This window comes from Pan paniscus, chromosome 6 (assembly GCF_029289425.2).
Source record: "Pan paniscus chromosome 6, NHGRI_mPanPan1-v2.0_pri, whole genome shotgun sequence".
In the NCBI taxonomy this organism is placed as follows: Eukaryota; Metazoa; Chordata; class Mammalia; order Primates; family Hominidae; genus Pan; species Pan paniscus.
This window is the reverse complement of record NC_073255.2, coordinates 180,290,894-180,309,216: the sequence shown is the minus strand read 5'-3', so window position 1 is coordinate 180,309,216 and position 18,323 is coordinate 180,290,894. Positions and strand designations below refer to the sequence as shown.

The 18,323-nt window shown below is 40.6% G+C and overlaps 1 protein-coding gene across 1 annotated transcript; it reads right to left on the bottom strand.

Annotated features, from left to right (window-relative positions):
• Nucleotides 1–11,974: 11,974 nt before the first annotated feature.
• TAS2R60 (taste 2 receptor member 60) lies at nt 11,975–12,931 on the bottom strand. Its single transcript, XM_003820533.2, has one exon. It carries the CDS (start codon nt 12,929–12,931, stop codon nt 11,975–11,977), a length of 957 nt encoding a protein of 318 aa, XP_003820581.2.
• Between the last annotated feature and the right edge of the window lie 5,392 nt (nt 12,932–18,323).

Sequence of the window (18,323 nt, the reverse complement as noted above, 5' to 3'; positions counted from 1 at the left end):
ACAGCCTGCGCAACAGGGCAAAACTACATCTCTACAAAAAATGAAAAATAATTAGTAGGGCGTGGTGGTATGCGCTTATAGTCTCAGCTATTCAAGGAGGCTGAGGTGGGAGGATCCTTTGAGCCCAGGAGTTTGAAGCTGCAGTAAGCCACGATTGCACCACTATGCTCAGCCTGGGGAACAGAGTGAGAACTTGTCTCAAAGCCAAACAAACAAACTATTGCAATTTAGTTTTGATGTAAAAGGTATAACAATCTGAGTACATAGGAGCAGTTTCATATTAAAAAAAATCACCTTGAGCAAAATAGATAATGAAAGTATTATGTAAATAGTGTATTTTAAATAGTTTATTCAACCTCTTTTTAAAAATTGTTTGGCTTACTGAAAGAAAAATAAAAGTTTTCAAAAAGAACTGTCCCCACACACAGTCCCCTACCCCCAACTAGCCTTCGATTTCCATCACTATAGTCCAGAACAAGTATTATTTATAGTTAAAAGATGCATCAGTCAGCTCAGCTAACTAAAGTTCCAAATGCATTCAGCTGCCTACTGCTGAAGCCCAGTTTCGAAAGCTTTTATCTGTCACCAAGGCCAGCCATCCAAACCATTGAAACTCAGAATCATTACAAGCCTGTGACAGAGGCCAACCCCATGAGCAGAAGCTCCCTCTCTGCCTCACAATTCTGATTTCACTTCAAAGATCCAGTTTCCCTCACAACCCTCCTCCTATCTGAGGTCTTGTTCTTGTGACTTTTTTAATCCCAAGATTACCCCCATTCACTTGAGTGAATCAGAATAGAGTTGCCAGCGATACGGGCCTAAGTATACAAGAGTTCAGAAAAGGAGGCCATGCATGACTTTAAGAAATGTCAAGCCTAATAGATTACTATCAAAGATAAACAGAAACCCCAATATCAAGTATTTGAAAAGTACAAAATTTGCAGCAAAATATTACAAATAAGTAATACTAAATAATGGACTGTATCTGATTAGTTTCCATTTTATAATTCTGTCAGTACTAGGGTCAAATATGAACTATTATATTATACTTCATTAGTGGTCACTTCAGCTCTTCACTGCTTCGTACTCCTTTAACTGGTGTATATATGCTGCATGGTAAATTTCTTGAATGTTAAGATCCTACTTTTATAACCCCATTGCACTTAGCAGGGATGTACACCTAGACCTCCATATCAAAGTGATCAATAAATGCTTGTTAAGATGTATATGAACATGGAAGCAATTACTTGTCTCTAACAACAACTGAAAAATGTGGAGGCTCAGTGTTGTATCAGTGAACCAGTATCAGTGAACGAGCAAAATCACCAGTTTCTGAATGTGTAAGAGAATATCAATTGATGATCCAGCTTCTAGCAGCCACGCCAATTTCCACAAGCATAGAAATGATGACCTGTTGCATAACAATAGTAGTCTAATTAATTATAATAAAATAATGAATGCATATGTTCAGCAAATATTTATTGAGTGCTTACAATTTGCCAGTAAAAACAAAACAGACACAAATCCCTGTCTTCGAGAAGCTTACATTAGAGTGGGGGAAATAAACCATAAAAAATATAAATAAGTAAAAGAGATAGTGGTAATACTAAGGAGAAAAAAACAGGACAGGGAATAGTAGTACAGGGTATTGCAATTTAGATAGAGTAGCAATGACAATTCCTGAAATAAGTGAGGGAGTGAGCCATGCTAATATCTGGGAATAGCATTCCAAGCACAGAGAATGCAAAGACTTTGGACAAATTCAAGGAACATCGAGAAAGCCAAAGGGATGAGCTCAGTGTGAGAGGAGGGTAAAACAGCAACAGATGACTTCAGAAACATGAGATGGGGGACATGGATTATAGAGGGCATTTTAGTTCATTATGAAGACTTAAGCTTTTACTCTAGGGTGAAAAGCAAATCCAGAATTATGAAAGAGATGTGACATGATGTGATTTATATTTTTCAGGGATCCTGCTGGCTGTTGTATTGGAAATAGACCAAAGGCAAACAAGAGCAGAAGCTGCAAAACCAGTTAGGAAGCCATTGCAATAATCCAAGCTAGAGTTATAGTGGCTTGCACCAGAGCAGTAGCAATGGAGGTGGTGATAAGCAGTAGAGTTACAGATTCATTTTGAAGGTTGAGTTAACAACCTCAACTCTAACCCTGACTTTTTCAAACCCTTGTGTCAAGGTCTGGCTTTCAAAAGACTGGAGTGAAAGGACAGTTTTCTCCATATGAAACCACAACCCAGAAGCAGGTCATCTACCAATGCTTTAGCTCTAGGTTAAATGGTCTAGCATCAGGGTTGCTGAATGATTCTTCATGGAATGCAAAAGGTTTTGTCCAGAGAAACTAGAAGAATGGAGTGGCAGAAACAGAAAAAATAGTGAGAGAAGCATGTTGGAGTGGGAGGTCAGAGAATATGAGGAGTTCAGTTTTAGATATAAGTTTTAAATCAGACATTTATGTACACATGTAAAGCAGGGATATACAAGTGTGAATCACAGTGATATAGCCTGAAAATCAGACCACTTAGATTACACTTTTTATTTATTTTTTAATTTTAATTTTTGTGTGTGTGAGTGGTCTTTTGCTTTGCATGCCTGTTAGCCTCCAGCAGGGGTTCAAGTGAGACTATGTAAAGCTCTGTATGTGTCTCTTATTTTAATTTCAATTTTTATTTTAGATTCAGGGAGTAAATGTGCAGGTTTGTTATGAGGGTATAATGTATGATGCTGAGGTTTGGGCTCCTGTTGATTCTGTCACCCAGATAGTGAACATAGTACCCAACAGGAAGTTTTTCAGCCCTTGCCCCCACTCCTTCCTTCCTTTTGAAGTCCCTAGCGTCTATTGTTCCCATCTTTATGTCTGAGATCACACTTTTCAGAAGCAGAGTCTGAGATGGAGATTCTTGTGCAAGTTACATTTTGAGTTGTTCCTTTCAGGAAAAAAAAAAAAAAAAACTATAGGAAAATAAGATACACAGGATAGAAGAAGAGAAGAAACTAAATTTTTTAAGTAGTTTCTAGATCAATATACAGTCACTTTGATCCCATGGGGAGATTTGGAGTGTAGTTTGACCCCAAAGTTTGCCCCATTTGAAGGCAAGGAAGTGGAGCTGTTATAAGCCTGCATTACACAGTCATTAGCCAAGAACTGCAGAAAGAGGGGAATGGACAATCAGACTTCTTTGGGTGGAGTGGCTTCCATCAATCAAAGGCAATCCTTGGGAACCATTAGCAGTCATTAGCAGCCAACATCTGGCAGGCGACAATGGGTATATCAACCCTGTAAATTCGGTGGATTCGGTTAGAGGGAGGGTGCACCAAGAGCAGCTGTTGTAATCTACCCCTTGTACCACTCAGTTTTAGCATACACCAGTTAACGTAATGTTAACTAACCTAACCTGCTCTCACATTAGGTTCACTCCACCTGGTCAAAGCTTCTCCAGGATTCTGGCCAGTTGAAATTTCTGGAGAAACTGACAGAGAGAGATTTAGTGATGCAAACTATATACAGCCCCAACTGCTGCAGCTGATCATGAGGCCATGACTAATACACATCACTGTCTTCATCTACTACCCACTCCAAATATCTTTTACTCTTGGCTAGCACGTAATGCAGTGTAGGTGGCTGTCCTGATGAGAAGTCCCAAACCCTCATCCCTGAGAGATCTAAGTCCTGACTGCCATGTCCTTATCAGCAGTGCTTGCTGTACCTGCCTATTTGTAGTAGAATTGGCCACGGAAGTGCTAAGAGATGACCCAATGGTCACATGAGTGCTTCACATACTCTTCCCAGCCCCTATTTCCACATTATGATCACAGTCAATTATTCCTGCGAGTTGGTAACTCTTTTCCTAGCCTCCTGGTCTTCTGGGATCAGGAGCTCAAAATGACCAGGTGGCAGCTATAATTTTATTAGGACTTTTCTTGTGTCCCCTTTTGGAAATGCTCCCTACTCTGGGAACCAACCTCTATACATACAAAGCATAAAGCTAAAAGCACGGGAAGCAGGAATCCTCCAAGAGGGTCTCCAGGAGATATGGTGAGCAAGGCCACTTCTACTTCCACTCCTTGAGTCCTAGACCCATGTGGTCTGTGTGTTGGAGACACAGCACAAAATAATGGTCATTCATTTACAGTATATTCCACATTTTAAGGACAACAACTCACCTCCACAAAAAATGTCATCTCGAAGTTGGTACCTCAGCTGCACATTCCAAAGGTCATTCCTGCTCTTTCAGAACAGGCAGTTTCCAGCTGGTATGGCTGGTGCCTGCAAGTATGCTAGAGAATGTGGCAGAGAGAAAATGGTGGTGCAGGGCTTGGAATTCCCAGCTCAAGATCCAGCAAACACCAGAAAATTTCTATGACTGTGACAAAAAATCCCTTTTCGCTTCTTACTGTGGAGTTGAGATTTCTGAAAAACAAACCTAAAATCTGTTCTGTGGGTGGATGAATTACAATGTCACATGAACTTCCAACCTTGCTGGGTCTCTTGAAAAAGTTAGGATATTCATCAGCTAGGGGTCTGGCCCAGAAAACTGGGGTGGAGAGAAATGGCCAGATTCCAGTAAAACTAGAAACATGAACTCCTAAACTCTGCCAAATCTTCTTTACCAATAGAAGCAGCCCTTCCTACTTTATCTGAGGAGATAGATCACTTCTTTCCTCCAGAAGTCCTGTAAAGGACTTACTTCAAGTAGTTTCTTTGCAAGGCACTGCGGATCCTGAAATGATCACACTCCCACCCCACATTGTTTCCAGACCTATGACCAGTCTCATGTCCCAGCTGGTCCAAGAGAGTGAGGCCAAATTGTGACCCATATGGAGGGTGTTCAATGCATCAAAATCCCAAGGAGGGTGGCTGGATCCAAGGGTGCATGCATTAGTAAATTTGATGTATATTGCTAAATTTCCCTCCAAAGAGAGTATACTAATTTATGCTTCCATCAGCAATGTGGAAAAGAGCATGTGTCTCCAATAACTTGGCAAAAGAGCATGTTTTCAAAGTTTTGCCAAGTGGATAGTTTAAACATTGTAGACCAATATAGTTCTAATTTGTATTTCTCTTATTATAAATCAAGTTGAGTATCTTTTCTGTGTTTAAGGAGCCATTTGTATTTCCTTTTCTGTGAAGTTCATATTCATATTTATTGCCTTTTCTCTTTTTCTTTTGAATTGTTGATCCTTTACCTATCATTTCTAAGAGCTCTTTATATATTGGAAATTACATTTTTATTATAATATGGGTTGCAAGTATTTTCCCAGTTTGTTTTTTTTTGTAATTTTCTTATAAATTCTTGCCATGCAGAATTTTTAAAATTAAAATTAATCTTTTTCTTTATGAGTTTAAAAGACTTTCCACATCCCAAGATATTAAAAGAATCCCTCTCCTCCCATTTATTCCTAGCAATCGTGTTGTTTCATTTTAACATTTAACGTTGATATATTTGGACTTTATCCTGGCATAGGATTTGAGATATGGCAACATTTTTTTAGATGACTATTGTTATCTCAACATCAGTTATTGAATTTTTCTCTGATATGAAATATTACTTTTATCTATAGTGAATTTATATTAAATTACCATATGTATGTTAATTCATTTTCTGGACTATCTATTCTACGGTATATATTCACACACATATTTAAATTTTGAGGCTCATGCTATATTTTAAGACATAATAGAGCCTGCCTACCTTTTTTGACTTCTTTTAATTTCTATAAGCTTCAACTATGTTAGTCTTATTTTTATAGGTTTAAAAAGAGGAAAAGAGTACTTTGTAGGTCTTATACTAAATTAACAAATTAACTTAAGAATAATTAACATCTTGCCAGGCACTATGGCTCACATCTGTAATCTCAGCACTTTGGGAGGCCGAGGCAGAGGGGTCACTTGAGGCCAGGTGTTCAAGACCAGCCTGGCCAACATGGTGAAACCTTGTCTCTACTAAAAATACAAAAATTAGCCGGGCATGGTGGTCCATGCCTGTAGTCCTAGCTACTTGGGACGCTGAGACATAAGAATCACTTGAACCTGGGAGGCAGAAGTTGCAGTGAGCCAAGATCATGCCACTGCACTCCAGCCTAGGCAACAGGGAAAGACGAAGGAAAGGAAAGGAAAGGAAGGGAGGGGAGGGGAGGGGAGGGGAGGGGACAGAAGGGAAAGGGAGGGAAAGGAAAGGAAAGGAAAGGAAGGGAAGGGAAGGGAAGGGAAGGGAAGGGAAGGGAAGGGAAAGGAAGGGAAAGGAAAGAAAAGGAGGAAAGGAAAGGGAGAGGAAGGAAGGAAGGAAGGAAGGAGAGAAAGAGAGAAAGAAAGGAAGAAAGGAAGAGAGGAAAGAATACTTAACATCTTTATGGTAGCAAATCTTCTTATCTAAGAAGACAATGTAGGATTCCATTAGTTCATGTCAACTTTCATGTCTTTCTGAGTATTTTTAAGTTTCCTTCAGGTCGGTCTTACACACTTCTTGTAAAATTTAATTCCAGTATTTTATCTTTTTTGTACTTATTGCAATAAAATCTTTTCTTTCATTCTATTCTAACTGGTGGTTTCTTTTGCATATTAGAAAATATTCATTTCTGTATCTTTGTTTTGCATCCCACCACCTTGCTAAGTTCATATCGGTCTGTAGTAGCTTTTATGTTGATGTTAATTGTTTGGATTTTATGACTATACAAGAATATATATAGCTCCCCTTTCCAATGTCAATAACTATAATTTGTTTCTCTTAATTAAATCAAATGTTTTCACCATTAAGATACAAATTGTGACGATAATGCTCATTCCTTTCATATTTTTGAGTTGTATAAGAATGTCTCTGGATACATTATATAGGCTGCAAGTTTTTGGGTAAGGTGGATATATTTTTTCATGTTATTAAATATTTATATTATTGAGCATTTTATCAAAACTTAGTATTAAATTTTTAATTGCCTTTTAGCATATTTGGAGGTGATTATATTACATTTCTTTTACAAGTATCAATGTGTTATGTTAATGACTTTTCTAATATTGAATCATCATTAAATTCCTAGATTAAATTCTACTTGGAAATGATATAATATGTAATGCACTGTTGGATTGTGTTTTCTAATATTTTATTTAGGATTTTCTATGCATAAGTGAGATTCGGTTGTAGTTTTCCCTTTTATGCAATTTTCTTTTTCTCAGTTTTCATGACTATTTCATTGATATTTGCAAAGAAGTTGTATTTTCTGGGCATGTGCAGAGTTTAATAACTATCAGTAAGAGCTAACTTATTTGTCTATACAGCAGGTCCTTGAATAATGTCGTTTTGTTATAACATTGATGATAAAAAAAAAATATTGATCCCCGGCGGGGCCACCAGTTGTAGGGTTTGCAAGTTCTCCTAATGTCTGCGCGGGTGTTCTCTGGGTGCTCGGGTGCAAGTGATTCTCCTGCCTCAGCCTCTGGAGTAGCTGGGACTACAGGTGGGTGCCACCACGCCTGGCTAATTTTTGAGTTTTCTGTAGAGACGGGGTTTCACCACGTTGCCCAGGTGACGGGGTTTCACCATGTTGCTCAAACTCCTGGGCTCAAGAGATCCACCTACCTTGGCCTCCCAAACTGCGGGGATTACAGGCGTCAGCTGCTCCCGGCCTTTTTTTTTTTATTTTTTATTGCTGGGTGTAGGAAGGCGTACATGTTAACTTTTGGGGGGTACTACTAAATTGTCCTCTGAAAAGATGTTGGTCCAGTTTATGCTGATGTCAGCAATATATGAGAATGAACGCTTATTTTCTCACCTCCTCCAGCTGGGAGACAGAGCAAGACCCTGTCTCAAAAACATTTAAAAATAAGTAAATAAAATTTTTAAAAAAGATTGTCTATCTGGAATTTATGATTAAATGTTAGCTCTAAATTTATGGTTTTCCAATTGGAGTACCAGTATACCACAACACTAAATGGCCATCTTTTCCTCACTGATTTAAAATGCTTTAGTTATCATATATGTAATTTTTCATGTAACTATTGTCTGGGCTGTCTGTTGATGTGTTTGTCTATTCACTTCTTTTATTATATTCTATTACCTTATTGTCTACATCAGTACCACACGGTTTTAAATACTACAGCACTAAAGTATCCCAAATTCTACCACTCACTGACCATGAGACCTCAGTAAACCTCTCTAAGTCTCATTTTTTTTATGTTGTTGTTTTAAGAAACAATACATAAAAGACTAAGTAAATTAGTGCTCTAGTCCTGTTCCTCACACAAAATAGACGTTCAATAAATAATTGTTATTATAATTCACAATTATATAATGAAGGTAGTAATGAATTATGTTATAATTCATAATTATATAAAGAAGGTAATAATGAGTTATATTATAATTCATAATTTTTATTACAACTCATAATCAATGATGAGATTAGACTATGGACAAAAATTTATGATAATAAGTTACCAAATATTTTAAAAATACAACTACCCTTGCTTCTCTTTTACTTCTCCCTGTGTGTTCAAGCTCCAAGGGAACTTGTCCCTGTGGGGAGATCATTCAGATTCTGGAATATGCTCTGTTCTCCTAGGCTAACGGTGTGAACGGCGGAAGGAACAAAGAGTAGCTTATGTAGGACGCTATGGAAAGGGAGATCGGGTCAGTAACAAAGAGGAGAGCTGGCACTCCACTAAGTTTCCCATAGGAAGGACTGAAAGCCTGCTGTTCACAGTTGCTTAGCAACAGGCAAATGTACAAGAAAGAAGTCAAAGACATCATAAAATCAGGCAAATTTTACTCTCTCACTCACCCATTTATTATTTCTACATTGTGCATAAGTCAAAGTGTGACTTCCAAAAGATAAGCCAGCCAGACAGTAAAGGGAAAGCTCAAACATAGGCATAAAAATGTAGTAGGTACCCCAGAGATAAATGTACAGATAAAAGTACATGTGATTCTAGCTGGATTCCAGCTTATAGAACCATTCTGCTCAGCGCAAGTACTTGTTAAGTGCTTCAGAGGATGCATGGAAGAGTATGAGGCAGCCCATGCCGTTAAGAAGTTTAAGATCTTCTAGGGTGGAAGAGACAACTATGCAAACAACAGCGTCACAGGCAGGACTAATGTCACAACTGAGGAAGAGATTTAAGGCTTGGGGGGCATCCAGAAAAGCTTCACTGAAGAGACACCATTTGAATTAATAAAAGTTAAACAGAAAAAAAATGTTAAGTAGGGTTTTTGACAGGTACATGGGGGAATAGGGAGTGCTTCTCAGGATATCAGGGAGGAAGTTTTAGGCATGCCCAGAACAATAATCCAAATTTGCTGCAAAATAGCATCTACTAGAACGGCAGTGAAAGATAAAGTTGTTGCCAGACTGTGGAGGTTCTTGAATGCCACATTTAGGGGGCCTGTGCTTCATTTAATAGGCACTGAGAGTCTGGGTGTGGTGGCTCATGCCTGTAATCCCAGCACTTTGAGAGGCTGAGGCAGGCAGGTCACTTGAGGTCAGGAGTTCAAGCCCAGCCTGACCAACATGGCAAAACCTTGTCTCTAGTAAAAATACAAAAATTAGTTGGACATGGTGGTATGCACCGTAATTCCAGCTATTCAGGAGGCTGAGGCAAGAGAATCACTTGAACCCGGGAGGTGGAGCTTGCAGTGAACCAAAATCAGGTTGCAGTGAGCCAAGATCACGCCACTGCACTCCAGCCTAGGTGACAGAGCAAGACTCTGTCTTAAAAAAAAAAAAAAAAAAAAAAAGGGCACTGAGAGATGATTCGGGTGATATACCTTCAGGAGATTAACCTGGAAATGATAGTTCTGACTGGGGTGGTAGTGAACCATGAAATGAAGCAAGTAGTGAAGAAGAAATCTCAGCAGTGCAGGTGGGAGAGGAAGATAGTCTAATCTCAACAAGGATCAGGAATGGGAAGAAGGAGACAGATGATGGGGACATCACAGGGGTAAAATTTGAAAATGGTTACCTATTAGGTACAAGGGCTCAGTAGAGAGAAGGGGGTGAAAATTAACTCAGAAGTTGATAGCCTGATTTATTGAATAGCTGTAATAGATGAATGGATTCATCTGAGCAGGGGACGGGCTGGTGGGAAGAGGAGAGAGGGAAAAGTAGAGGAGGAGGAGGAGGAAATAAAGAAGAAGGAAATACTTTGAACTTGCTAAATTTGCTCATGGTACTATCAGGTGGTAATGTCCAATTAGTGGAAGAAAATATAGGATTGGAGTTTAGAGAACGGTCAAGGCTTTGGTAATTATCAACATGAAGGGCATAATTGAAGCTATGTGAGTAGATTTAAACACAAAGGAAAGAGATCAGATATCATCTCAAAGGAAGAAGAGGGCTGGCTAAGGACAGAACCAAGAGGCAGGAGGATGAGTGGTTAGTGAAGGGGACACAAAAAGAAGCGACGGGAACTGGAAGAAGATCCTAGCATCCGTCACCAAGAGAACAACTTTTAGAAAGATGTGCAGATGGGCAATTATGGGTGAGGTTTAGTTTCCCTTTTAAAAAAATCTTTCACCAAGATCAGCAGTACTTTTGTAAAAATATTTTTCATCAGTTTATTTTAAGGAAATCATTTGTTATCAACAGAGGCAAATACCACAGAGACATGGGAGGATAAGGGCTGGGGACAATATCACATTTAGTGACAAAGAGATCGTGTGTGTCCCTGTAGAAACAAACATGTTTCAGCAGAACAGGGAAGCAGGAGAGGATTGGAAGGCACACGGGAAGACCCTGCAAGTGACTCATTGGCAGCACAGGGGTACAGGGAGGGGGAGGAGCAAGACAGATAAGGGGATTGTTTTCAGGAAAAAAGTTTAGAGGCACATTTGTTGAAGAAGGGAAGGACAATAAAGAGGGAAAGTTGGAAGATTTGTGTAGAAGTAGAAATCCTTGACCTAGCAGCAGAGAGAAAACGGACAGGAGCAGGGCTAGGAGCACAGATGTCAGCCTTGAAAAGCCAAAAACAGAGAGACCAGTCCTCTAATGTAGAGGAGTGTGGTGGAGGTAAAAACTAGGAAAGGAGGCGGAGAGATTTTAAAGTGAATGGAGGAAACTTGAGGGTTGTCCCGTTTGAATGATTCAGGGAGTAACTCAACTTAAAGAACGTTTGAGAGGAGCTGGGAAAAGCAGAAAGGCAGTCTGAACATGGTTCACCAAACACAAAGGCTTTTTCTTCTTAAATCTTAGGTCTTAGACAGATACAGATAAACTTCCCCATGTCAGTAGGGGAATTACAATAGGTCCCAATATCAATCAAAAGAAGTTACATCTGAACCTACAGACCTTAACAAATACAGAGGAGACTAACAGGCTGGGCTATTATAGAGAACATGAACCACATACAAATCATAGACCCCTAGCACTCAGAGGGATCTCCAAAGGTGATCGGAGAATACACACATCCCTGGCAACACACACTGCCACACACATGCACCAATTACACTATGCTCTGTGTAGAAGGTTTAGACACCAGAAACTCTTCCATGGAAAGAAGGAGAGAGGCACCACATTAGGTGGCCAGAAAACTTTGAATTGATGAGAAGGGAAAGGTGGTTCACAGGACAAAGCCTGAGAAAACTGCAGTTCCAAAAACATGCCCCAGTTCGATTGAACAGATAAAATATTGCATGAAGTTTGAGGATCTTTGCATCCAGTTCCCAGAACGATTATTTTAAATACGAAGAGATCGATCACAGGAAAAATAAAGGCTTCTGGATTCTTTGACCACATCAGGTCCCACAGGAACCATGGCCACATGAACTACACACTTGGTGAGTACATAATGTGACACTAGCCCATATTTCAGGACCTTTACTCTCACCTTGTATCCTATTTCATTGAAGTTATTTTTCTAATCATTAACTGTAGCAACAGAGAGAAAACATTCAATGTGGCAAAGAGAGAAGCTATGTCCCTTTGAGTCCATGCCTTCTCCACAAGAATCTCCTTGAAGTTTTTCATCAGCTGTGGCTCAAGGTGTCCCACACCTTGAGGAACGGCGACTCTTCAGCACAGCTCTCAGCCTGCAGTTGCTGAAGAGCAGAATGATGGGGTGAACTGCTGCACACAGATAAATCACTGACTCCCACACCCAGAATTTAAAGTCCAGAGGTGGAAAAATACCTGCAGCACTGAACACCAGTGACAGGAAATATGAGATGAAGAGCATGGCAAAAGAGAGGAGAGCCAGCAGAGCCTTTATGTGTGCCTGCACACTGGGCTCTCGGAATCCTGAGGTTGTAAGGAGAGCCTTCTTCATGTGTCTTCCCAGAGATGTGATGAGCAAAATCATGCAAATGAAAAAGACAGCAGTGGGCATTGTCCAAGTAATCATTTTTAGAGGGAAGAGATAGAATTTCTCACAGTAGCTCCGTATGCTATTGCCAGTGACATTCCAAGGTTGTAGATGGTTCTTTAAATAGTTCTGATACATTCTGTGGTTGCCTATGAAAAATAGAATGGTGGTGAAGCTGGAGAGCCCTACATAGCTGAAGATCATCCATGGTAGCCACCCAGACAACTTGTGCTTTAGCCAGAAGAAGACAGGGTGGGTGAAGGTAGCAATTTTCACACAATAGAAGACACTGAGCCAGGTAGAGAACCATAAGGTGGCAGCATTCAGGAAGTCCCACTGGAAAGCTAGAAACTGCAGTACAGGGTTGTATGAGAAGGCCATCGGATACAAGAAAACATAAATGGTCTTACCCATTACCACTGACTGCAGACAGAAGTGAGAGGCCCCTAGGCTAACCAATAACTTATCACAAGGCAACAACATTCTCCGTAGCACCCACTCCACGCCCAGAGCAGCAGTGATGAAGCCATTGCCTGCTATTGCTACTAGGCGTAAAAGGAGTAAAATGGTAACCAAGATGATGGCCTTCTTGTCAGTCACCGAAGATCCTAGAACCATGTGGTCTCCATTCATCTCTCTGGTGGACAAGATGGGTCCCAAAACTTCAAGGGCTATCTCTGTTGGGTTGCTCTGGAAGGTCCTGTAGGATATGTTTGTCCCTCCAGCTGCCCCAAGCACAGAAGCTAGGCCAGAGTAGAGGACGCAGGCTATCAGAGGAGGGTGAGAGGTTTTTTCTTCTCAGAGTAGATGCAAATATTGTCAAGGCTCAATTTTCAAAGTCCCCATACCTGCCCAAAAATTTGCCTGCTCTTCTGCCTATTCTCTGCCCATGTCAACATCAAAGTGGATAATATATCAGGCCCTGGCATTTAGTGTCCTTACACAGGAGGTTATACTTCTCTAAGCGGACACCTACGACAGGACCATGCACCTGCCGGCTCAGTAGTATCATCCGTGGGGCACACCCGCTACTGAGACAGCACTCACATCCACAGAGCGGGGGTGATTGTTATGTTGCAGGCATTGTTCTGAGTGCTCTCCTTTGTTCTCACAACAACTCTATGCGGGGAGTGGTATGGCAAGACCCCTTTAACTGAGACAGAGAGAAAACTGAGCAAACCTTTACAGAGAAGGATTAATTCAAGTCTTATTACTCACAGTGACCATCATCATAAAAAAAGAACACTGGAGACAATTATACATAAGGAGGCGGGCAACTTTTTTCCACATTTAAAAATATATATTTGATAACTGGTGGCCTCTAAAATAGCACTTCACAGAGGAACCCCCAGTAGCGATAAGCCAATGGGATATGGCAGAATGAGCCCTGTGCTAGGAGTCGAGACAGCCTTTAGTCCAAACTTTACCCCTTACTGTGAGTTGCTGGATATGTCAGCCCCTCTGTGCCTCATTTTGTCCATCTGTAAAATATGAAAAGTATCCTATGTTCTAATTCACAAAGATGTCTTAGAATCTCGGCTCAGAATGAAAGAAGACATGAAAGGTAATCTTACAGATAAAAGAAATAAGACCCCAAATTATATATTACGACTCCCACCTAAAGTCACAGTTACACAGAGGAAAGACCAAGATCCAAACTGATTCCAGGACCAGGAATCTCTGCCATGGTTAGTAATACATGTTACACCTCCATCTTCTTCATCCCCAGCTGAACTCAGAAGCCCAACTTTTGAGTCTTGTCACAATCACTACGTATCCTCAAGCAGTTAACCTCTCTGAACACGCCCCTTTCTTCACCTATAAAAAATATGGATCACAAATAAATATGACCATAAATATGGTAAATATATTGGAAATTATAAACCTCTGCATATGGACAAGCAGCAATGATGATGATGGCAATGACTTTATTAGAATGGCTATCTTCTATTCCATCCATCCTGTGGCATAATAAGTAGCATAAGGAGAATTCAGGAGAGCATCAGGGATGCAACAGAAGCTCAGGGCACCAAATGTCAGACCACTGATATCAACCAGAGAAGGACAGAGTAAAAAAAAGACCACATTCTTTCTAGAAATCAGCTTCAAAGAGTCAAAAAAATCAGCAATCAACACCCAGGTGAGTGTAAATAGGTTAACGTGTCACAGGGAGATAGGAAAGCAGAAATTGTTCTGGGTCAAATACAGCAATATTGAAGGCTCAGGATCAAGTAACATGACAGTAAGGGGATTTGTAATGAATACACATCTGCTGACACCACAACCTACCAGTTCCATATATAGGACCCCCACAAAAAGGGAATAGAACGCATGTCAGCATCTCTTCCCAGTTCCCAGTCTACTTCCCAGTAGTCCACTTCCAGGTGGAATTGTTTCTTTAACACATACGCCAACCATAGTGGACATAGGTCTTCTGAGTAAAGGAAATAAGATGAACTAAGGTAATTCACTCTGCCTTTCTGTGAAGATGCAAATTTCCAGGAGATAGAGTTCCCAACTGCTCTCTTCCTTGCCCTTGTTCTTCTGGCTGACATTTGGCTGTTTTCTACTGGAACTTGGAGAAATGGGGCAAACTTCGGGCTTATAGCTCTGGAGTATGGCCACCTACAAACCGCCCAATATGGAAAACTTGAATCTTTTTCATCCACCTCCCACACCTTCAATGATAAAGATGTGCATTTAACCTTCAATTCATTTCATAATAATTTATTAAGCATATCCTATATGCCATGATAACCCTTTGAAAGACATTGGGCTACAACAGTGAATTAGATATCTGCCTTCAAAGCACTTTTATGGGCTAAACATAAACCACAAACATTTACTGGACGTATACTATGTGCAGAGTAAGTTAATCCAAAAGAGGGAATAATCATTTGAATTTAAATATGCAATGTGTTTCGTGGTGATTCTTTTGTTGTTTGTTGTTTGTTTGTTTGTTTGTTGCATTTGGCTTTCTCATGTCTAGATTTACCTTCTTAGGTAAAAGTCAAGTCAGAGTTTTTAACTTTTCATAACCAGTCTTTATAAATGTAATCATGAGGGTAGTAGGATAGGGATCCTGAGTTAGCTCTCTATATGGAAAACCTTCAACTCAGTACTCTCAACAAGTGACTCCCAGTTTGTGGCTCTATGTGTTAGGGATCTTGCTATTCCCATCCCAAGATCTCTCAGAAGAGTTGAGAAGTAACAGCCCCATAATTGTGAGACAATAAAGATGCTGTCTTGCATGTTGGAAGGAAAAAGATGAGGCATCAGTAAAGGAGGGGGATACATGATTATATCCAGAACAATTAGATACATTTAGCTACAACAGAGGACTTACATAGAGAAGATGGCATATCAAGCCAAGAAGGTAGGCTGGAGAGAGATTACAGAAAATTTTGGAAGCCTTGATGAGATATTAGATTGTATCTTTAGTCAAGACAGAGCCACCAAGTGTTTTGGGGGCTTTTATGAGCTAGAGTTTTAAAAAGGAGATTGAGAACATCAATCAATTAGGAACTCCTGAGACAAGTCCACTTAACCTGGTATCACTCGAAGGGCTGTGAAGATGGAGCAGAACATAAGAGTTGAATCACCACCCACTCCCCACCCAAACACCTTCAGTAAACTTCTGGAGCTCCGCCCAAGGGAAGAGTCTTCCAGGTGCTCACAGTTGAGTAGAAGGGATAGAGGAGAAAGATCTCCCCGCTCCCGCCATGCTCCTGTCTTTCCTGCCTCCAACCAACTTGTGGCTTGAGCCCCAAGGCTCAGTCTCATAATTTATTATTAATCTACCTGTAGGAAGTCATTAGCTCACTCATGTTGCTACAAAGAAAAAGAAAAATTCTTCGCGATTGATGATGAGGATAATACATGTTCTCTAGGTGGGATAATTCACAGACTTTAGGTGTCTATTTAATTTAAAGCCCAGCCACAGTGCCAGCTCCCCACAGGTTCCTCCATCCTGCCTCACCCTCGCTCTACCCTCTGGGGAAATCCCCCTGGGTTCCTCACCAGCAACTTGAGAATCTCCTCTTTTAAACCTTTAATCATCCTCTTGCAAGAGAAAATTCCTGATCTTGTTATCTTGCCTCTAGTCATCCCTCTCTCTTCTCTTGCCATATACTGGCCTCCAGCTAGCATTGTAGCATAATGTTTTGGGGCCTCAGCTTCCCAGTATTATTGGACATTTGACCTTACATGCATTTATCTATTTGAAAATTCTTTGTAACCTCTGTTCTGTCCTGTTATTTACTGCTTCTATTTTGACTAGTTCAAACATATGAATCTCTCTTAACCGTGTGCAGTGTTTTTCCCAATCTCTTTTAGTCTATCGGTCTCCATACTTTATCATGAATTCCATCAGTAAAATATATATATATGAACATGCAACCCACCAGCTATGAATTGAATGTTTGTGTCCTCCCAAAATTCATACACTGAAACCTTAACCCTCAATGTGATAACATTTAGAGATAACGCTTTCAGGAGGTAATTAGTTCATAAGGGTGAAGCCCTCATGAATGGGATTAGTGTCCTTATAAGAAGAAACACAAGAAAGATAAATCTCTCTGCCACGTGAGAACACAGCAAGAAGGTATCTGTCTGCAACTCAGAAGAGGGCCCTCACCAGAACCCAACCATGCTGGCACCCTCAGTTTCAGGCTCCAGAACTGTGAGAAATAAATATCTGCTGCATAAACACCCAGTTTATGGTATTCTGTCACAGCAGCCTAGGCTGACTGAGATACTACCATATGCATATTTATTTTTAATCATATGCATGTACATTTTACTAATACATCATATGCATCATAAAATACCCAAAAAAAGGGGATTAAAAGGAAAAGATAAAAATAAATGGAAACTGAAATTGCTACAGGCCTAATGGATCATCTTGCACAAGCTCTGGGATGCAGACATCCCAATCTGGAGATTCCCATCCTCAGCAGCAGCATCTGGATCCACCTCCTGGGTGAGCAGACAGGAAGAGTAGGATCATCAAAATTAAGAAGTGTAGGACATTTCCTTTGTTTTCCATCTATCTTCTGTTGGCCAAAACCTAAAAGCATTTTTACATCAGACAATTCCTATTCATTCAACATGAGCACATGAAGTTATGGATGTGACATACAGTGGCACCAAACTCCTATGTGTCCTTAGCCTTCTGTGAGATCAGGCTGGAAAAACTCCCCGAGTGGAATGAGTCTTAAGCAGAGCACAAAGGAAGGAAATGACGGAGATTGGCAGAGAAAGGAAAGAAGGAAGTACTGGGTGGGCCCAAGAAGCACATGAAGAAGAAAAGGACTTAGGGGAAGAGGGGAAGAAGATTTATTGGGCTGAAGTGGAAAGACGAGGCCGAGAGAACAGGTGTGGAGCAGAAGGGCAGGCGATGTCAAGTGGATGGTGCTGGACAACCTATGTCACTATAAAAAAATAAGCTTCAAGGTGGGGTGCGGTGGCTCACACCTGTAATCCCACAGGTGGGTGGATCACTTGAGGTGAGGAGATTGAGACCAGCCTGGCCAACATGGTGAAACCCCGTCTCTACTAAAAATACAAAAATTAGCCAGGCATGGTGGTACATGCCTGTAGTCCCAGCTACTCGGGAGGCTGAGGCAGGAGAATTGCTTGAACACGGGAGGTGGAGGCTGCAGTGAACTGAGATCATGCCACTGCACTCCAGCCTGGGCAACAGAGCAAGACTCCATCTTAAAATTAAAATAAAATATATAAAAAATAAGCTTCAGTTTGCCCACAGAGACAACTGACGACAGTTACAGTTCTCTATAAAGGGCATACAGACAAAAATGATGCTTGGCAAATATTAGGGTTGCTTACCTATAGATTCTTGGGGCCCCATGAGGAAATGAGGCCACCAGCAAAAGTCAAGGTGATTGACGGCTAGGACTAGAGACTCACAGCAGTGGAGGGGATGGTAAGAACACAGACAGCAAGATGGAAAAGGGATTCTGAGGCATGGACAGAGGGGGAGAGAAAGAAGAAACTGGAAAGAGAA

Bases quoted from the DNA above. Each gene is read 5' to 3' on its own strand.
- TAS2R60 (XM_003820533.2), bottom strand. From the start codon at position 12,931: ATGAATGGAGACCACATGGTTCTAGGATCTTCGGTGACTGACAAGAAG.